The sequence below is a fragment of the Athene noctua genome, chromosome 25, assembly GCF_965140245.1.
Source record: "Athene noctua chromosome 25, bAthNoc1.hap1.1, whole genome shotgun sequence".
Classification (NCBI taxonomy): Eukaryota; Metazoa; Chordata; class Aves; order Strigiformes; family Strigidae; genus Athene; species Athene noctua.
Window position 1 is genome coordinate 1,582,617 of NC_134061.1, and position 21,689 is coordinate 1,604,305.

At 46.7% G+C, this 21,689-nt stretch overlaps 1 protein-coding gene across 5 annotated transcripts in view; it reads left to right on the plus strand.

Moving 5' to 3' along the window:
• FBXL20 (F-box and leucine rich repeat protein 20) overlaps positions 1-21,689 on the plus strand; it is a 41,502-nt gene extending 19,813 nt beyond the window's left edge. For 2 of the 5 annotated variants that reach the window (XM_074926664.1, XM_074926663.1), the window contains 11 exons: positions 3,837-3,891; positions 9,603-9,671; positions 9,848-9,943; positions 11,231-11,357; positions 13,374-13,448; positions 15,113-15,243; positions 16,780-16,840; positions 17,366-17,410; positions 18,663-18,719; positions 19,715-19,927; positions 21,075-21,689. In XM_074926664.1, the coding sequence (XP_074782765.1) occupies positions 3,854-3,891; positions 9,603-9,671; positions 9,848-9,943; positions 11,231-11,357; positions 13,374-13,448; positions 15,113-15,243; positions 16,780-16,840; positions 17,366-17,410; positions 18,663-18,719; positions 19,715-19,927; positions 21,075-21,182 (1,020 nt within the window). In that variant the 5' untranslated portion in view covers positions 3,837-3,853 and the 3' untranslated portion in view covers positions 21,183-21,689. Of the gene's footprint in view, positions 1-3,515; positions 3,532-3,836; positions 3,892-6,532; positions 6,608-9,047; positions 9,143-9,602; positions 9,672-9,847; positions 9,944-11,230; positions 11,358-13,373; positions 13,449-15,112; positions 15,244-16,779; positions 16,841-17,365; positions 17,411-18,662; positions 18,720-19,714; positions 19,928-21,074 lie in introns of those variants that run through there. The other 3 variants (XM_074926661.1, XM_074926662.1, XM_074926665.1) reach the window with 3 other exon arrangements.

A 21,689-nucleotide genomic window follows, 5' to 3' on the forward strand; every position in this document is an offset into this window, starting at 1 on the left:
GATTTCATTAGTCTTGACCATAATCTAACTAGAGTGGCAGTGGGAAAGTGAGGAGTCCTAGAAAACCCCGAGCGGATTAAGAGGTTGAAACCTGAAAAATGCTTTAACCTCACTGCATTTAGTTAAATTCTCCAGTGCTGAACTGCTCAGGCGAAGTCCTGAACGTAGGGAGTTCCTTTGCAGTGAAACAGTTTAACCCGCTGCAACACCAGACTTGTTTTAATTCCTGTTTGGAATCCTCGATCTGCCTTCACCTGTGATAACTTTATCATCAAACAGCTGCTGCTGTGGATTATTTTCTTACTGTCAGCCCTGAAGAGTAAAAAGACCGATGTAAGAGTACAGCAGCCAGCTGGGAGCAAAACAAATCCTGTGTGTCGGATGTAAAATAAACATCCCAGCTATGTGCCTTTCGATCTGTTAAGGGAGAGTTGGGAAAACCGTTACTCGAGTTAGTACTGTTCGGTCTGCTGCTACTTTTCTCTGCTTTCTTTCACCAGGTAAACTGAACCTGACCAAAAGCAGCAGATATTTCCTAAGGGTTTGGTGCTTTGGAACAATTCCAGGGGGATGACCCCTCTCTCATGTTCCTCTGTTACTGAGAGGGGCTGTGCCTGGATAACGAAGTTGCATCCAAATTACCTGTCGCCCCAGTATGTCTTTGTTGTCACATCCGTAGGGTATTAGCCAGAATGTATTATTTCAAGTGTACATAGAAATCACCTTTGTTTTATTTTGTCGTGCAGATTTCTGAAAAGAGACCCAGCCTTTATGACCTGTGCCGTGCTCCTGTTGGAAGATGACAACTGCTCGATCATTGCTTAGCCACACGGGCAGCTTATTTGTGGGGTTTTTGGGTCATGTTGTTGGGTTGTGGGTTTTTTGGTTTTGGTTTTTTTTTTTTTTTTTTAAAATGTTCCCTAGCAGCTCCTCAGAGAAAGAAAAAGCCTGTCCTCAGGGCTGCATTAGAAAACTTAGCTCAGGTCATTGTGCCCGCAAGACTTTAACTGTGCTCCTGCTGTTCTCTCCAGTTCATGTGAGGGGTTGTAGTTGGAGCCAATTCTGCAGTGACCAAAACGCACAGCGGAGTAGTGACTGCTGCCCAGACAGTCCCATTCTGCTGAGTCATTCTGCTCAGCATTCCTCAACAAATGCAAGAGCGGTTCAGAAAACACTGAAAAATGCTCTTCGGCTTTCCGGAGCCAAAGTCTCCGAATTAGACAAGGGAACTCCTGGGGAAGATCAGCAGCGTTAACCTCGGAGGTGAGAGGGGCAGGACTTCTGCTGTGTTGACATCCCACATCCCTTTTACTGTGGGGGTAGACTGGGAAGGGAGGAGCAGGAAGCAGAAAAGAATTTGGCCAAGACCTAATAGCCCTAACAGAGGGATGGGATGGTTATTAATAGCCTGGGATTTCCATGGAGAAAGCAATTTTAATGAAAATTTAGAAAACTTGTGTAATTATCGACCTAGCCGCTGTTCCCATGGAATTTGATTTTTTTTTTTTTCTCCTGTGATGGGAATTAAGGGTGAAAGTAGGAATTTTCTCTGGCTTCTATCGTTCCCCAGGCTTTCCTTGTGTTGTTGGACATGGACATCATGCTAAATAAATCCTCAGTGCTCACATACATGCGCGAATAAATGACATTTAATTCGAGGGGAAGACTTGTCTGTAAGCAGTGAGTTGGGAACCGCTTCTGAAACCCAGAGGTGGGTTCCCGAAGCAGAGTTACAGGGAAGTGCATGGTAACTCTTCCCACCCTTTTAACCACCTGTCACGGGACCTTTTGTCTCATGATGAGATGTCTCTTGAACCAGGCTCCTTGAATCTGAGTCTTTGGGCAGCGTAGAAACCCAGGAGAGCGTGTGGCTGTTTGTTCTGCCAGATCCTGACTTAACATTTGACTGTTGAGCTGCAGGATACCTGTAAGCATCTGATAAATAGTTTGCATTCATCCTCCATCAGTAACATCCTTTCCTCTTCCACCGACATTGGTGTTTCTAAAGTGCTTTTTATATTTCTATACCTGCTGGTCCAGAAAGCTTGATCATGCAGTTGTTGTATCATATGGCATCATCTCAGCCTTGCTTGTGTCCTTTCCTAAAATCTGAAACTCCAGGGTTTGCTATTTATATGTAATACACGGGGCGGGATGTGAAGGTGTGTGGCACGTGCTAACACATGTACAGAACCGGGTGTCAGTAGCAGAAGCCTGGATAACCCCTTGTCCTTTACCCCTGGGACAAAGTGCAGTTTATCTGTGATGCTCAGGATGTTTGTTCATTGTTCTCAGCACCTCTTCCCCCAGCTTTATCAGGATCTGTGCTGTTTATTCGGATATATTCTTTGTACTTCTCTGGGAAGATGAGTACATCATACAGCTCGGTTGTTTTTATATGAGAGTTTAGTAATGCACTGGTGCAGGGTGTTTGTGGAGTGTCTCAGTCACACAAAAAGAACGTGCTGCCAGCAACATCATCTCGTCTCTGAGTCTCTCCTAGCACAGGCAGGTCTGCTGAGAATACGGGAAAGCTTTTGTGTGCCCCCCTCCAAGCCCGTCCTCTTGTGGGGAAATGACTCAAGCGTTGCAGGTATCCAAACGATTGCTAATCTGGGTGTTCACTGCTCTCTCGGGGAAGTCTGGGGATTTTTGGAGCAGCCGAGTTGTGTTTGTTCTCAGAATTCCCCTGGACGGCCATGCTTCATCTGACAAGAGTATTTTATGAAACGGTGTATAGCATTGGAACAAAATTGCCCCAAACCTTTTAACACTTGCATCTGAGAACATTTGCCTTCTCTTTCTGATGATCCTCAAATTTAAAACACTAAAGCATATGTGCAGGTGTTTTCTTGCAGTCAAACACTTGTATTATCTTTGTGAAAACATTTCATAGTGTAATTACTATCGAAGAGAATGAGACCTTACTATTTTTTTACTGTCTGCTTGACCTTCTCTGTTCAGTGGCATATGATTGCTTGAATAACCATAAATGGTGAAATAACCATATTGACACACTGGTACAGATTTTGGGAGCTTTCAGTGGGCTCGGTGCTTCCTGCATTCACAGATAAGGGTGTACATGCCCGAGATAAAAGCAGGGATGTCTCAGCCCAGTGTAGCATTGCAAAGTATTACCGTCTAATTCCTTTACCCCAGTAAATAGGACAGCAACACCAGGGTGTTGGCCTGAACACTTGGGTGTGCCCTGGCAGCGGGATGACATACCACAGAGGAGTGACCGCATCGGCTTAATCCTAAACGCGTCGCTTTGCCTGTGGCAGAGCAAAATCCTCCTCCTGCCTCCGTGTTAACCTTGCCGCACGTTTGGCACAGCTGGGTGAAAAATAGGAAATAATCCACGCGCTGGAATCAGGCTGTCGCGCAGTTTTGATTTATTATCTGTTCGTTATTACGCCGCCTGCCTCGGGAGAGCTGTTGCTAAAGGTGGTTTTGTGGAACAGAGGTGCTGGGCGCAGGGTTGAACAGAGAACAGCCTGACGTGGCTGTTCTGCCCTACCCTGACGTAAGGTTTGACTGTTCAGCTACACAGTATGTCTGTTTTGATAAATAATCGTTCGCTTTACTGTCAGTAAATACTACAAGGTGTGAGATTAATATTTCACAGTGGCTCGGTATCCGTGGTTTGTGTTCATTTGTTAACTGCTAGCTCTGCGCTTCTTTTCACAGTTCAGCTTTCATCTGAATGACAAAGAAGTTTTGCTATCCCCAGTCCTTTTTTTCCCCCCCCCCCCCCCCCCCCCTCCCTTTGTTTTCCATGTTCTCTTTGTTTTAAATAGAGATAACTAATAAGGTATCTTTCCTTTCCATTACAGAATTTTCTCTTTCCTGGATGTGGTCACTCTGTGTCGTTGTGCTCAAGTTTCCAGGGTAAGAACCTTCCTCCTTGCTGGTGGATTTTAACAGTTGATTGGATTTGGGTGACGCTCCTCTCGCTCCAGCCTTCCCTAGCGTGTCACACTGGGAGGATTTGTACCAGGGAGCTTTGTGCAACTCAACTATTGTTATTTAGTGTCCCGTATTAACGCCGCAATGCCAGAAACTTCTGATGGCACCAGCGAAGGGGAACTCAAATACCCTTTGGCCGGTGTCCTGGGCCCTGAGCAGGTTATGAGGGGGAGGGAGTGGCTGAGCTCTTGCCCAAGGACTCCCCAGTCGGACGGGGTTTGTACAGGAGGCCAGTGCTGATGAAAATACCAAACGTGGAGGAGTCTGAAATGACATCTTGTGGGGTTTTTTTGGTGGAGATACAGAAATTTTGACTCACAAAGATGCCACGCGGTCGCTGAAAGTTTACTTTCCTACTTGGATGTAGTTGAAGTAAGCATAGAAGAAAAGAAAAAAAAAAGTGTCTGTGTTGTTTAGGGTTGTTTTCCTTAAGGAGCTCGTTGTTTTTGTGGGCTTCAGCTAATGAAATCCAGCTTGGGTTATTTGCTTGGGAAAGTGCCTCCAACTGCAGGTTCGGTTATCTAGAGCTACCAGACTTGTTCAGATGCTTTATCCCGCCACGCAGAGGGAACATCCCTGCAGCGGGCATGGGAAGCTGGTTACCTGGGAAGGTGTTTGTGGTGGTGTGTTCTCTGGACTAGCAGTACACCTGTACAAAACGGGTCAATCTTGGCTTCAAACTTGAACCGTAACTTGTTTCATTATCCAGAGCGCATAAAACCAAAGAAACTACATTTAAACATTTTTAATTGCTTTAACTAATATCCCGTGTGATGTCTAAGCATCACGGTTATCATCCCGTGTTCTCTGAGTAACGGATCTGCTGGTAAAAGATCTTCCAGCTGAAATTCTCTGCTCCAGCAGAACAATGTTGACCAAAACAGGCTGTTAAAGATACTTGCCAATGTCAGCGTACTCCAATTTTTGGAGCTTGCTCCTGTTTACACAGTCCACAGGGCATCAGAGAACGTATTAGTCATTATGTGGCACAGCTTGTGTTGTAAAGGGCTAAAGCACCTGCGCAGAGCTCCAGAAAGGCTGTTTGTAATGTCCTACGTTACACAGTAAAAGCTGCTGTCTTATAACTTCCATCCACTGATGCATTTCTTTTTCACTGGAGCTCTGACTTGTCTCGTGGCGATAACTAGACCTTAAATATCAGCAATGAGATTTGAAATGCAGAAAATCAGTGAATGCTTACAGTCCTGTTGGCTGTTCTAAGTCTATACGTGGCTTGCACAAGAACTAGTACGTTGTGGTGGTGATGTGGCTTAGTGCATGTGATAGATGTAGTATAAAAATATGCCTATATACATATACATGCACTCTTTCATAATGATGGACTCATGGTTATTGTGAGATCTAGTTGTTTACTTTGATTATGTAATTAAAACTTCAAGTAGAGTACTGTGTTGACAACCTTTTTGATTCGTTAAGGGCAGAATTACTAACTTTCAGGTCCTGGTTTTCATTTGTAGCATGAACCACATGCGATTTGTTTGTTTGTTTAAAAAAAAAAAAAAACCCAAAAACAAAGCAAACACTTCGGTCAGAGGTAGTGAGCACTGTCCCCCCGGCAGTGGCGTGTGGCTCTCAGGTAAGAGCTGGGTGCTGTATCTGGATGGTTTAAAAAGTTTTGGATTTCTCCATCCGTGGGACGCAGCACCCCCAGCACCGGGCTGCGGAGGTGCTGGAGGCGGGAGCGAAGGTGGGCAGGAGGAGGTGGCAGCTGGCGGGATCTCGCCACAGAGGCACCCCCGAGTCCCCCCGCGCCCTCAGCGCGGCTTCGCTTCTCTTGGCGGGGCAGAGGCCTGGGCTGGGGCCTCCGCTGGGTCTCGCCCGCGGCCTGGTGTCCTCCATCCTCGTGCTGGCCCAGCTGGCATCCTCCAAAGGCGCTGGGTGCCGAGGGGTCACGTTCCAGCCGGGACGGTGAGGATGCCCCTGCTCCAGCAGCTCCACCTCCCGTGGGGACAGACAGACGTGGCGGGGACAGACGGACATGGCGGGGGCTGACATGGCGGGGGCTGACGGACGTGGCGAGGATGGACGTGGCGGGGGCTGACAGACGTGGTGGGGACGAACAGATGTGGTGGGGACAGACATGGCAGGGCCCAATGGACGTGGCAGGGGCTGACGTGGCGGAGACAGACATGGTGGGAACAGACGTGGCTGGGACAGACGGACGTGGCGGGGCCTGACGGACGTGGTGGGGACAGACATGGCAGGGGCCGGTGGACATGGCAGGGGTTGACGTGGTGGGGGCCAACGGACGTGGCGGGGATGGACATGGCGGGGGCTGATGGACGTGGCGGGGACAGACGGACGTGGCGGGGGCCCCCACTGCTCTGGGGACTTGCGCAGAGCTGGGCCACGTAGGTGAGGGGACTCTCGTCCGAGCACATGGTTCCGGTAACTGCCCAGTTTTCTGCGTTGGCTGTAATTACTTGTTGCTTTTACATCTCGAGACAGAATGTTGTTTCTGAAAGGAACAAACTGTAACGAGGTCCCCACTGGCGTTTTTTTTCATATTAACAACACATTTACATTTTTTCCCCCGATAAAGGCATGGAATGTTCTGGCCCTGGATGGCAGTAACTGGCAGCGAATTGACCTGTTTGATTTCCAGAGGGATATTGAGGTATAATTAAGTGACATACAAACCCATTTTTCTTGTTAAAATGTAATTACAGCCTAGAATGGATTAATACTCCCAGCGTAACCCTTTTTACCTTCCCTGGAGATAGAAATCATTAATTTCAGTTCTTCTTAGCTTCAGGGAGTCTTTAAAGTCTTGGCAATCCATTCAGCTTTTGAAAATGGACAGAATTATATATCTGTATCAAGACTTAAAGGTAGCGATAGAAGGAAAGTATTTTTGTGTGTGCTCTGAAAACAGAAATGAGTAGAATAGGTACGTTCTTGTGGAAAACCACTGCTTCTGTGTAGCAGAATTTAGGCTACTTTCCGCTCAAAGAAACGTTAACATCGCACTGACTTAGACCATTAAGACTGAATGTCTTTTGAAACACGGCCTGCGATATGTCTAACCTTTCCTGTCTGCCTTGAATATCAAAAATTGAAACGTAAGTGGAAGGTGACGCAGGGGAGAGAGGTCAAAATTATTTCTAAAAGATGCAGCTTTGGGAGTGCTTCATTGTAGCTGTTCTAAATCTGTTAGATGTGGACTACTCAGCACTGATAGGAATTGGATGCTGTTGTCGTGCTGTTCTTAAAATTAGAATTGCATTAATTAGGAAAAGGGATGAGGGGAAAAAAAAACCACCCTTAAAGTTTCTTATCAGAATGTTATATCCTCTTTAAAACATGTTGGAGGAGGGAGATAGGGAGTGTATAATTTTAACTCGTTATAGACAGAGGCATAAACCAGATGATGAAGATTCACACCTTGTTGGAGCTGGCGGGAAACGCACGTGTTATTTGTGGAGGAAAGAGTTAAAATAATCTCTTTCTGCCAGCTGTGTGTCCAAGCAGCTGAGACCCCCGGATAAAGGAACAGGCCTGTGATACTGTGACTTCTGCACGCTTGCAGGGGTCTGAGTGCCTGAGACTGCTTGAGGGAAGTAAACGGTGTGATTTTCGTTCTTGATAATTAATCCTTTCTCTCTTAACGTGCTTTGAAACTTCTGGACCCCTATCACTGTTTCCTTCCCTAGAGGCAGAGCAAAGCTATGCGTGGTGCCTGCTCCGTGGAGGTAGCTGGAAGCGTGGCCAGAGCTGCTCAGCCTTGCTGCTGTCGCTGGGCTGTGTAGGAGGCAGAGAGGCAGGAGTGCTGTGAATACAAACTAGGCTTTTCTCATTCTTGAGTGGTTTTTGCATGGTTTTAATGTCTCTTTGTTCTCTAACACCACTCTATACATCAAACGCATGTTCTGGCATTAGCACAAGACTTCCCCCTTTAAAACCAAATGCTTGAGTGTGTTGTACCTCACCTGAAAGGACCCGCTAGACTCTCTGATGTCCTCAGTGTTGTTTGCTTTGAAGGAATGTAAATCCCATCAGTTGATGTAAATTCTATATATAACCGTGTTTGAATCCTCTAATTCAAGCAGATGAATTCATAAGCTCGCTAGAGGAATCGCAAAACCACACGGGGCTGTTTCAGCTTCCCCAGCCCTTGCACAGGGACGTGTGGGTCAGGCTTCAGTCCCGGGTGAGCCATGAGCCAGGGCAACCCGTCTGCTGGCCAGGGCAACCCGTCCGCTGGCCCCCGTGGCCCCTGCGCCACTCCCGACTGGCCAGATGGCACCAGAAGCTCCTGCAGAGATCTGGTGTCCCTTTCTAGGATTGTGGTGTTACGTTGTACCGAGCCTGATGCTTGATATTTTTTTATGGACTGGCAAAAGATTATAGAAAAATATCCTCATCGTTACAGAGGCCTTAAATGCCAGCCAGTACTTGAAGAACCAAGTGATGTTCCTGTTCTGTGGTGAACAACCACGTAGACTAAAGTAGAAGGGAAGGTGTTTCAATTTCTGGACGCTGATATGAATATTCTCTCAATGGTTTTTTGCACTTCATTCAGTGAGAAATAGCTGGGTAAATGCGAGCAGGGTCTTTGGAGGCTTCCACTGATTACAAATTTGAAATTAAAAAAGCATTTTTCTAGATGCCTTGAACGCAAATGTTTGAATCCCTTTTCTGTGAGAATAAAACTCGTGGGCTGGTTCTGCCTCATCTCTATTTGAATAGAAATTTAAGTATGTCCATTTATAGTACATTGACTGTACTGATTTGTAAATCTTACTGTAGCGATGGAGTTGCTTCTTTCATCTTTCTTGGGTAGTCTGTATGGGTGTCCGGGAGCTCTGAACTGGAGGAAGTTCCTCAGTCCTTAGCCTGAGTGGCTTTAGGTAATTGTTCCTTGTCTCTCCATCTTCAGAAGCTGAATAATTCTCCCTCTCCCTGCCTTAGATTATTATCGTGGCATTTTTGTTTTCTTTAGCACTGTTTTACCTAGCGTAAGAAACCGTTGTTAATCTGCAAAGTTTTGAATTCAACTTTTTGGAATGATCAATGGACTTCTGGATTTTAAATGTAATTCTTTCTATCTCCGACAGGGCCGAGTAGTTGAAAATATTTCTAAAAGATGTGGGGGTTTCTTGCGGAAGTTAAGCCTGCGTGGCTGTCTAGGAGTGGGAGACAATGCATTAAGGTAGCCGCGTGGCTTCTTCCTGTTCTTAAACGTGCTGTAAAGAACAATTCTGTTTCTACAACCACGGAGGGTTGGAATAATTTATGAACAGTTTGGAACTCAGATCTTTAGCCTGTGTGTCTTAACTTAAAACGTCAAGAGCAGTAACGTATAAGCCTTTTCAATTTATCATTTTTTAACTTCACGCAGTAGCCGTTTTTCTCAGTTCTCATTATTTTAATGCCAGCTGCTGCTACAGGCTAAGTAGTAATTGGCACGGAATTACAAGCTTTTGCCTTTAGGCTGGGAAATCCCAAGGCAAAGATATGGGGCGACATAAATTATTTATTTACTTATTTATTTCGTTTGAGACAGTTTTGTAAAAATTACATCTGGTGTGTTACGGTTAAAATAAATGCTGTAAAACATCTGGAAGTCTATTGCCTGACAAATACCGTGTCTTCCCTTTCCTTTAATAAAGGACGTTTGCACAGAACTGCAGAAATATTGAAGTGCTGAACCTCAATGGTTGTACCAAGATCACAGATGCGTGAGTAGAATTCTTTTCTCTGTTTGCCCTGTCATCTCCCTTTCTGTGTGCAGCGTGTTATGTTCTCCATCTCATTTTTTAAGGGAAGATCAGGCTTGTGCACGCAGTAGATAATGCAGTTTATAGGACTTTGAATAAATCTCTCGTGTGAGTGTGTCTCTTACGCTGTCTTTCAGTACGTGTACCAGCCTCAGCAAGTTCTGCTCTAAACTCAGGCACCTTGATTTGGCTTCCTGCACTTCCATAACCAACCTGTCTCTGAAAGCACTGAGGTAGGAGTCAACAACTTTGACTTTGGCCGGTTGATTCCAGACGGTGTGACCCGCTGCTGCCCCGTGGGCTGCCCCGTTTGCTGCCCCGTGGGCTGCCCCGTGTGCCCCGGAGGAGGCTGACACAGGCTGAGGTGTCGCCGTGGTTGGAATTCTGACGTTCCCTAGCAGAGCTCAACGTTCACGCGTTGTGCCTCCTGGTTTGCCAAGAGGGGGGAGGAGGGGGAGGACTCCGTAAAAGCTGCCCTCAGCACTGTTTGCATCCCTCCTGATGGTTATTAGCAGTAGAAAAAGAATTATATGCTCTTAAAGCCTTGGGGGGATTTTGGGGAGCGACAGAAGTCTTAGTCAGCCTTTGCAAAATGCTCATTTACAAACAGTCGACTTTGTGGCAAGTGTACCATTGCGTACTTAGCAGTTGTTTACATAGCTAGAAGGAGAACACCAGCATGTGACTATTTGTCTTTTTAAACTGCTTAGGAGACATATAACTGCTTAAGTCTGCTAAATGGAATTGCCAAGTAATCTAGAAAAGGAAGGGACAGACAGACATTGGTGGGACGATATTGGGACAGAGACAAGGAGGCAAAAAACCCACTAAAGGTATCAATAGAGGCCAAGCTATTAAAGAAGAAAAAAATTGAAGCGGTACACCAGTGGAATAAAAGAAGGTACAGGAAAGCTGTGTCACGGGGAAAAAAATACTAGAGGGTCAATCTAGACACCAGAAGAAAACAGAGATTTGAAAGAACACGTGAATTAAAGGAATTAAAACACTTTGAGCCTGTTTTTTCCTTCCCTTGAGGGTCTTCATCCTTGTCTCTAATTTCACTGGTCAGGTTTGTGCTGCAGCTGTCTTAAATACCTGATAGCATGTGTATCTCTTCCTAATTACAAATTACACGTGAGTGTCACTCCTGCTGGCAGCTGTTTGCAAATGCAAAGTTAGACGTGGAAGGTCAGAAGCAGCGTGGCAGGAATCGACCCTGGGTTTGGTTTCTGTTGAGGGTGGTTTGGTTGTACTCAGACCCGGAAAGTCCGTAGTGTCTGTCCTTGTATAGGAGCTGGGAGGGGTCCGAAATGGGGTCAATCAGTGGTGTTTTACCCGGATGCTGCCTCCGCAGAGCTGTTCGTCTGGAGATGATGTTTGATGGAATCGTTCCCCCTAGGTGTGTGGGGTGCGGGGTGTGGGTTCCAGAAATGAGGAATTGCCAAGATTCCGGCTTTCAGCGGGATTTCTTTCCAAACCAAAACCCAAGTTTCCACACGCTTTTCCTTTCACCTCCAAAGCGAGGGATGCCCACTGCTGGAACAGCTGAATATCTCCTGGTGCGACCAAGTGACGAAGGACGGGATCCAGGCGCTGGTGAGGGGCTGCGGGGGGCTCAGAGCCCTGTTCCTGAAGGGCTGCACGCAGGTACGGCTCCGCAGAGACCGCCTCCGCTCACAGCTGCCTTCCCTCTGCTCCAACTGGAAGTATGGGGCTGAAGCACTGTGGATTTTTCTATTTCCAGAAATGTTATGTTACTGAAATTACTCGCAATCTGTCTGTTGGAGATTAACTGCTTTTATTGAAATTCTTTAATAGCTTTGAGCTCAAGCATGAATAGTGGGACAGGGAACAAATTGCATATCTAGCTGGAGAATCACTCTTCTTTTTTTCCCATCGGGAACACATTGAGCAAACTTTTTTTTTTTTTTTTTTAAAGAGGAGATAACTGTTATTCATGGCTAGACCCATCCGTTTCGGGAGGCTCGGAAAATTTTAGAAAGCTTGACAGTACTTTCATCTGGGCTGGTGATAGAGTTTCCCTCCGCGTGTCGTTTGGATCTTGTGGTTAGTCAGAATCAGAGAGGATGTGACTGCTTGAGAAGCCCGTCAGGAGTACAGTCCTGTTCCCCCGGGAATATCCTATAGCTCTTGAGCTATAACACTGTGTTCTGAAGAGGCTGCAGACTGTGATGCTGTACTCTGCAATATATAAGTGGTGAACTAACTCCTACAACTGAAAGGGGATGTTCTGCCCTCTTAATACTTCTCATTATTTAGACTAACTCCCTTTAATCTTTCTTTACTGTCTTACCTGGGGAATCATTGAAAATGTTGATATGTTAAATACTTCCCTGTATTACAGCTTTGCCAAGGAGTTACATCAGTGATGAGCTGGAGCGTGGGGAACATCAGCCTTGAGCATTGCTCTTTTAATGAGCAAGAGCTCCTTGCAGAGCTCTTTCACAAAGAATGTGGGGACTAAATCTTTTTTTTTTTTTTTCACTTCAGTGGGCTGGGGTCTTTTTAATGCAGACAGATAGGCTGGAAAGGAGCAAACCTGTGTCTCAGAATCTTGTCTTTGAAAAGGGAGAATAAAACAGACCCCACAGGAGTTGAAACCTGTGACCCAGAAACTTCCAAGAGTTTTAAAAGCCTCGAGGTAGACGTGGAAGATGATCTCTGATCTGTTGGGTCCTTGCACCCAAACATGGACAGCACTGATTTGTTTTGGATTTTTTAGGCTTTTTTCTTCAGGGATTCCTGAAGTATGAGTCAGTAAGTGCCGTTTTTGTCTGCTATGTATAGACAAGCTATATGTTTTGATTTTGCGAAAAGCATTATTTCTCCTGTGCACGGACACAGAAAGTCCCGTAAGATTATCGCTTTGCTTATCACAACACCACACTGGTTAATGTGCACAAAGCAGTAATACCCTTGTGTGCACGAGAAAGCCCAGCTGTAAGGGCTACAGTCCGTAGTTTTTCTAAATTTATGCTACTGTTGGGTTTTTAATACGTGAGATGGGTATACATGGCTGTAAAAATGACTTGATTAAAGATAAAACAATCTCGGCCTATTTTGAGAATTCAGGTCATAGAAACAGCTTGAGTTTCTAGTAATTTATGGAGTCGTGAGTAATATTGATGGCAATACATCCTTGTTATCAATTACTTGCCATCTGTTCTTATAGATTCAAGAATAGCAGGCTTTTTTATCGTCAGAAAGCAACCTGGATATGTTTGTGCTCCTCACATTAAAATAAGACTTTTTTTTTTTTTTTGAGTTTCAATATCGCAATATAAAAATAGTGTCACTTAAAGGCCCTCACTAGTGAAGCATTTCCTTAATTCCTGTAAACAGTTTCTGATTTCACTACTTGCTTTGTTAATTATGCATGTTTTATCAGAGCAGCTTCTCTTTAAATCAGTAACTTAGTGTTGTGGGTCTTTGAACTCTGTTCCTGAGGTGGGAAAAAAGGGGGGGAAAAAAAAAGAAAAAAAAAAAGGCATGCATACTGCTGTGTATTTTGAGACTGCAGTGCATTGCCCTCCTCCCCCATAGGTATCCAAACCACAGATGCTTTATTGTTCTCAAAGCTTTATTTTGAAGATTGCTTCAAATATTAACTGATTGCTTAAGTCTCTACATTTTTCTTCCCAGCTTGAGGATGAAGCTCTGAAATACATTGGTGCACATTGTCCCGAACTGGTGACTTTAAACCTTCAAACATGCTTAGTAAGTAAAGCTTCCTATGATTTCCCAGCTCAGCCATCATTGTGCATGTAGAGGCAGAAGCGTGCAGAATCTACTCCATCCCAGAAACATCATCCCTGCAGACAGGGCAATTGTAAATTTACGAGACTTTTAAAAATAGTTGATGAAAACCGGCTTTTTTTTTTTTTTTTTTTTTGGTAGCATTCAGTAATGTTGAATAAGCCCCCAAAACAGTGTCGTAGCATTCGCTTTGTCAGAATTGTTTGTCTTTTTGCCCTGCCCACGGGGCTTCTGAACTCGTTTGCAGGACTAGCTGGAAAAATTCTTTCCATTGGGCTGGAGTGTTTGTGTGATCTAGCCAGGCGGTTCCTCTGCTCTCTTTATAAAATTGAACCAAGAAGTGCAGTTTCCCTGCACAGAAGGGCTCTAAACCAGTTACTCTGCGGTGCCAAAAATGTGCATTTATGCCAAAAAAGAAATTGGAAAGGGCTCTTTGTGCATGCCCTCATGCAGAGTGAGTAACTGGACAGTCTTTTCCTTTTCCACAGAAGTGGGCAAGGCCTTTGGGGGCTGCAGGGCTGTCCTGCCCCAGTCCTGTTTGAGGAGGAGCTCTACCAGTTACTGAACTGGCTAGACTGGTGCCCATCTGAGGCTGGGTGCTTGCAAAGGAGGAGCTGAACTGTGAGCAGGTTCCAGACCTGCGTCTGGGGTCTAGGGGAAAGGCAGGAAGGGGAGAGGCAAATAGGCAGGAGGGAGAAGAAAATGAAGAAAGTTCTTGATTGCCTTAACTGAAAATACCAAGTTCTACTCGGTTTCTATTTCATCTCACTCCAGAACTTGGGCTTCCCAGCTCGCAGACTTGCTCTTTGCTATTTTAAAAGAAGCAGTGCCCATCCCTAGGTTGGTGTTTTTCTGTGGGAATTGAGTCTGGCTGCCTCTGAAAATCCAGAACCAAAGGACAAAGTGAGGTTTAACCTGGGGCTCTGGCACACAGAGCCGCTGCCACCTCTTGTCCCTCTTCCCCTTCTCCCGCTGCCACCTCGCTCTGGGTCCCGTGCGGCGCCTTGGCACGGCCACACCGAGTCCCAGCCTCTCGTGCTTTTGTGAGGAGACATCTGGAGCAGATCTGTGCTCTGTCACCATCCCAGAGCAGAGCACGTGGGGCTGGAGGAGCCCGAGTGTCCGGGGATGCTGCAGGTCGATGGAGTGAATCAACCTGGGTCTGGCTGAGTGCCGGTCTCGTGGCTCAGGTCTGGGTCCTAAACCACTCAAGTGTATTTTTTAAAAGGCTCTTTGTGAAAATAACCTTATTTTGTGGGTAACTGACTGTTAGGTGCTTTCTTGTCCTGGGTTTCAGCTAAGAAGGTCTTTACAAGCGGGGGGGTTGCAAGGGAAGGCAGGAGACCCAGCCTAGGCTTTGCCTTCCCCTGTGGCTCACGTGGGGCAGCTCAGAAACGTTTCCCTCCATGTGGAATCACTTTCCGAATGTTTACAAGTCACTTCGATGTGGCTTATCCCGTTTCAGCTGCTCCAGTGAAATATTTGAATGCATTTTTGGGTTGAAAGAAGCGTAACTTGGCCTTAGTTAAGTGCCCGGTTGGAAGTCTGAGAAGGAAAATATGCAGTGCCTTGCACCTCCACCTACGTTGTTATGGCTTGTGATGTTGTTATTGTTTTTCTTGTAGCAAATAACAGATGATGGTCTCATTACAATATGCAGAGGATGCCACAAGTTACAATCCTTGTGTGCTTCAGGCTGCTGTAACATTACCGATGCCATCTTGAATGCCCTGGGACAGAACTGCCCGAGGCTCAGGTAAGTTTTCACCACGGAGCAACCCGAGCGCCTCGAGCCGAGGACCTGGGGGACTCGGTCGTGTGGCCTTTGAGCCAGTTCAGACTCTGAAGGACTTCCTTTTCGGGCACTGTTTAGTCACTGAGCTTTCTCCAGGCAGTTGCTGGAGGATGGTCGTAGTAGGAACCAAACTTCTAAAGTGGTTTCTGAATTCTGGTTTCTGAATTCTGGTTTCTGAATTCTGGTTTCTGAATTCTGGTTTCTGAATTCTGGTTTCTGAATTCTGGTTTCTGAATTCTGGTTTCTGAAGTGGTGCGAGTAAAAGAGTGGTAAAAGAGCTCCGTGCCGTGGTGGTGTGCGCTGCCAACACATTCGTTTAGTAGCAGTCTCCTTTTACACCATTGTGTATCTACTTTTGTTCTTTTATGAAAAACAGTTGAGGTTAGGTTACTTTTGTGTTGAGAACTGAAAACACATTTAAACAACATTGTTTCCTCTTGACATGTGATATTAACAGGGTTTTCGTGGTGATTTTGTAGCAGATGGAATTTGTGCAAACTTTTACTCTGCTTCCCGCGGCATCTCTGCAGGTGTTGGGTTTTGGGTTTTTTTTCTTTACTATTTTTTAAGACCTTTTTTTAATTAGGACAAGTTTCTTTGGGAAGGCTTCGCTATAATTCAGAAAATGGCCAGATGCGGGAAGAAGAGACAGTTTTATTATCTGACATCTGTAAGAGCTGAGTGGTCTGTGTTAAATGGGATAAAATACACGTCTTCCAGAAAACAAAACACAACTGTTTTCTGTGATAATCTCATTTAAAGAACTATGGGTACAGAGTGCAGCATAGAAATGTGTGGGAACCTGTTTTGAAAGAGGAAGGTAAAATATAGTTTTGGTTCCAAATGGTTTCTGTGTTTATGTTCGGCTGCAGCTTTACAGTGTGATGCTCCCTGTGGTAAAATGCAGAATGCGCTTCAGGCAAGTTGGTTTCCCTTTTGATAAAGGTAGATGAACACGTTACCACTGGGAAGGAAACCTCTGCAGAGCTGTGGTGACTGTCTGCCAGAAGGTTTTATCTGTCCTCGCAGAAACAAGCAGTTTGCCTCTTAGAAAACTTCAGACTCTTCTATCGTGGCATTAAATATTTATTCTCTTAATGCTCGCCTGCCAGGTTGTCGTGTCTCACACCCTTTTTCGTGGTGAGCTCTGTACTCGGGGTGGAAACCAGAGGAGATCCCTCGGGGAGGTTGTGGAGTGGCCAGCAGTGGAGGTTTTTCAGAGCACTTAGTCCAGCGTTTGTCGGATTAGACCCCCCCCACCTCGTGGCGGGGTACGGACTGGATGACCCGTGGAGTTCCCTTTTAGCCTGACTTCTTTTTTTTCTTTCCCTGTGACCTACACTCAGGTATAGAGGGTGGATGCTCTGTGCAAATTATCCTCTCAGAGAGCACAGCCTAAACCGGGTCAAACTTTTCTGGGTTGCTGGAAGCTTTTAATGAAACACTCTGAAAAGCAAAATGACTCCACCATGGTTATTATAAATTCTTTCTGTGCAGAATATTAGAAGTTGCAAGGTGTTCTCAACTAACAGATGTGGGCTTTACCACTCTAGCTAGGGTAAGTGCTCATTTCCACTTTTCTTTTCATGATTGATACAAAAAAAAACCCCAGTAGCTTTCTCTTGAATGCAGATTTTTGTAATGCTTTTGAACTCAGTGTTTGAGTAAAAGCTAAGTTTTACAAAAATTCAGTTGTTTGTAATCTTTGGCATTGTCCTGACCCACACATCTGGGACAACGTGCATCCAAACCACATGAAATGGTAAATACTTGGGAGTCGAACTTTACTGTTTGTTTTCTCTAGATTAAGCTGTGTTGTGTACAAGTGACCCTAAATTTAACTACCTTTATTTTCTGTGAATAAAATAAAAACCACCTCTGTGCTTTAAATGAGTGAAACTGCTAGACATCCTTTACTATACTTGGTGCTGCTCGTAAAGAACCAGCAAACTTCCCAGTCGTGATGTTTCATGGAGGAAAACCCTTCATTTTTAAGAAGAATTCTCTCCGTTGTAGTTGTGTTTGCATTTGCTGTCTGAACTTTACACTTAGTTTGTGTGTTCGGTCTTCTGTTTGTTCCTAGAACTGCCATGAGCTTGAAAAAATGGACCTGGAAGAGTGTGTCCAGGTAGGAGGTGCCACCTCTGGCTGTTTCTTTTTTAGCACAGTCACAGCAGTGGGGAAAAAGGAGGAGATTGTCTCCAAATGAGAACTTGATGTAGAATCCTGAAGGGGAAGATCGGATGTATTGGATAAGAAAATACTGGTTCTGTAGTTTGTTCATATTTCATAGTAATGACCGCTGCTGTAAATAATAAAAAAACCTTTTAATAGTGATAGATACGTCCTGAGGGCCACGTCGTAGATGTGTGAATTGTGACCCTTGTCACAAGATAAAGTCCCAGATGAGATCTCTGCGCGTCTTGTGCTGTGTATATTGCTGGAAGTAACGGGAGTTACTTCTGTTTTGAAAAAAAAAAAACCATAACAACAAACATAGAAAAAACAGAGCGACCAACCTGAAATAAGGGGTGCCCGTGCTGCCGCTGCCCGTCCTCAGAGGCGCTGGGACGAGGGGCAGTGAGTCTGGTCTGCGGGGTACGTGCCATGAGCTGTAGCTGTTTCAAGGTAGCATTCACGGGGAAACAGTTGAATTTACTCCAGAGCCCATGAAAAATCTCTAACCCTAAGGACAGATTTGAAATCCCAGTCAGATAAAGACAGCGGTGGTTCCAGGGTTTTGCTTCCTGCCATGAGAACAGCGTGACCCTGCTCTTCTGTGCTTCCTGATGTTTACAGGGCAGAAATTCAGGAGATCACAGGAGGAAATTACAATAGTCCAGACAGGAAGTGATTTAAAATTAACCCGAAAAAAAGGAATAAGAAAAAAATGGGCTGTGTCCTTGGACTGACTGCACTGAACAAAGCCCAGCCAGTTCTCTCCGAGTGCTCGTAGGTTAGGAAGCCCCTTGTGCTGAGTCTGTCTCCTCCTGAATAAAGAGGAACGATTGGCCAGTCCACCAAGGTATTGGAAGGGGTTTTGAACCCCTCTGGTATTTTCAGACAACACTGTGGTGTTGGAGAGGTCTCGCTCACTTGCTCCTCTTAATTGGGAGCTTATTTCGCGAGAGGAGGTTCAGAAAAACAGCAGTGCCTCTGCCTTAACAGGTGATTTCTGTAAGGGAGTGGTGGGAGAATCTGTACACGTGAGATTTGGTCACGAAGGAGATGAGTTCCTGAGGGGCTCAGGAGAGTGACTGCAGGGAGCACTGTCGTGAATTAGGCAAAAGTTTGCATCTTTTTATTTTTTTTTCGTGGGAAGGGAAAAGTCCTTGTGCAAAGCACCCGGCATGAAAGGGCATTTTCTCTTTTTTTTGCAGATAACAGACAGCACACTAATCCAGCTTTCCATACACTGTCCACGGCTTCAGGTTCTGGTGAGTGTTATAAGTGAGACTTTTCAGCATTTTCTTTCTGTAAACAAAGGGATTTTAAGCACTGCCTGTGGGGATTTGTCTCTTTGACTTCATAGACACGTTGCGAAGGCTCGGAAGAATTCGGCTAGAAACTTGACCCTGAAGAACCTATTGTCCCTCCCCTACTGCTAGCATTAATCATGCGCCAGGCACCCACGGCTGCCTGAAAATGAATTATAGGACACTGGATTCTCCTGGTACCAGCCTCTGGCTGTCCTCAGCCCAGCAGAATCTGCCGACAACCCGGGCTGTCAGTCTGTCCGTAGGAGAGCAGAGCGCAGCCCTTCAGCTGAGGGCGGGGAAGCTGGCTGGCTCAGGAGGGCGACGTTCCTCTTGGTCTAGATTTCTGGGCATTCAGTCTCGGTCTCCTCTGCGTCCCTGTGTGGATTGCTCCCTTGTCATCAGGAGAAAACCCATCAGGTTTTGGGTTCTCCAGCACAGCCACCCCTTCTGCCCGCTGTGCCCCTCGGCCTGGCAACAGCCTGACACCATCCCCCAGCTGCAGCCCCGCTTCCTCCTCGAGAACTTTTAAGACGTGGCCCCTTCCCCCAAAAACGCACCAAGTAGGTGACATTAAATTTCTGCTGGTTCTTAGACCCGGTGACAGGGTCCTTGCCATGACGTGTAAGGCCACGTAGATTTTACAAAGGTGGTATTTATTTATTTATTCCATTTCTGTGCTGTGCTGTCTCTGGGCCCCGTGGGTCTCCTCTTCCAGCAGCTCCAGCCCTGAGCTTTCCCTCGCAGGCACGTTGGTGGCCCGCAGAGCCCAGTGCCCGGACTCCAGAGCGCAGCAAGGAGGGAGCACAGACCCATCCCAAACACCACTGTGGGAAACCACCCCAAACCTGTGAAACGTGGGGTGTCTTCTCTCTCCTCCCTCACATCCCCCGGCTGGGCTGTGGGCTTGTGTTTGCCCGTGGCAGAGGCTGCTGACTTGCTGTGTTTGGCTGCAGAGTTTGTCCCACTGTGAGCTGATCACGGACGACGGGATTCGTCACTTGGGAAACGGCGCCTGCGCACACGACCGCTTGGAGGTGATCGAGCTGGACAACTGCCCCTTGATCACAGACGCCTCCCTGGAGCACCTGAAAAGCTGCCACAGCTTGGAGAGGATAGAACTGTACGACTGTCAGCAAATCACGCGGGCGGGGATCAAGAGACTCAGGGTAAAAAAAAAAAAAAAAAAAAAATTTAAACCGCTGCTAAGGCTGTGACTTGAACCCTCTGTGTGGGAGGAGGGAGGGCTGAGGTTTCAGATTCCCCGTGATCTGGGGTTGGTTCTTAAAAGGGTTGTGAGAGCTGCCTGTGGATTCAATAGCTGGCGTGCACTTGGGAGGTTGGATGGGGACGGACGCGGGCTGGTAGGGAAGGGAGATAATTGCTGTGTGCGCTGAGGAGCGGCGGAGCCCCAGCGTGCGAGCGCTCCTTCAGGGCAGGTGACAGGGCTCTTCTGAACGGGGGACCGAGAGTTTGGGCCGCAGCAGATGTGAGGAATGGCACCTCCTCTCCTCTCCGCTGCCCAGCGTGGACTGTGGTGCCCTTCAGACCGACACGGCCCGTGCAGCCACCTCGGGCTAATCCGTCCGGAGCCGCTCAGCTGCCCGGAGGCTGCGTGGCCGGGCGAGGGGACAGAGCCGGGGCCGCTCGGCGAGGGCACGCTGGCTCCCAGGGGTGCCCTCCTGAGCCTGCTTCTCCTCCTGCAAAAGAGGAGCAGTGGTCACGCTTGCAAAGAGAACACAGATCTGTGGTGAGATGTTCTGTTCCCCGCAGCTCCCGCGGGATTAACGGGGAGGAACGAGCATGGTTTTATCTTGCTCCCTGCAACTCCTGTTTTCTGGTAACAGAGGCCTTGCTAACCCCCAGGCTGGGGGAGAATCATGCTGCTGAACTGAAAGAGTTCGACTCTAGTTTCTGTGTCTTTGGTTTGTAGTCTGAAGGCGAGGAAGCCGGGCCTGTTGGAGCTTCTCTTGGACTCTTGCACTGCCGCTACCCGTGTCAGAGGCTTTTTACTAAGGCCTGTAGTGACAGGGTCGGGCACAACAGCTTTAAACTGACAGAAGGCAGATTTAGGTTAGACACAAGGAAGAAATTCTTCCCTGTGAGGGGGGTGAGGCCCTGGCACAGGTTTCCCAGAGGAGCTGTGGCTGCCCCCTCCCCGGGAGGGTTCAAGGCCAAGTTGGGCAACCTGGGCTAGTGGGGGGTGTCCCTGCCCGTGACAGCGGGGTTGGAACTAGATGATCTTTAATGTCCCTTCCAACCCAAACCATTCTGCGATTCCGTGTGTCACTTTACACATTGTGTTTGTCTTTTCAGACCCATTTACCCAACATTAAAGTCCACGCCTACTTCGCGCCTGTGACTCCACCTCCCTCGGTTGGAGGCAGCAGACAACGCTTCTGCAGATGTTGCATCATCCTATGACACTGGAAGTGGTCGTCCTTGCAAACTGAGTATTTAATTACACTTGTAGAATTACGGTGGACACCAGTATCTCCCAGGAAAGCGACACCAGTGTCATTTGCGAGGGCCAGCGAGCCGGGCTGCGGTGCCAGGCCCCTGTAGCCACCCATACACGTACATACACACCCCCCGCCTGTTCCAGCAAACTGATGAACTCTGCAGTATGGGAGCTGGAGCTGTGTTGGCTTTTTCTGTAGGTGGATTTGGTATAATTCTGAACCATTCCTACTGGGCATGCTCAGATGAAATCATTGCGGTAAGGAGGGGAGGTTTTTGTGAACCCGGAATGACTGTTGCTGCTGTTGAGGTTGGAATAGTAACTGAAATCCTTTGACATGGGGAGAGGGGGAGAGGGAAGGAACATGCTTTAACCCTGCATCCATTGTCCTGAAGAAACAACAACAAAAAAACCCAACAAAACAAACAAACAAACAAAAAAAAAAAACCAAACCTGAAAATCCCGACGAG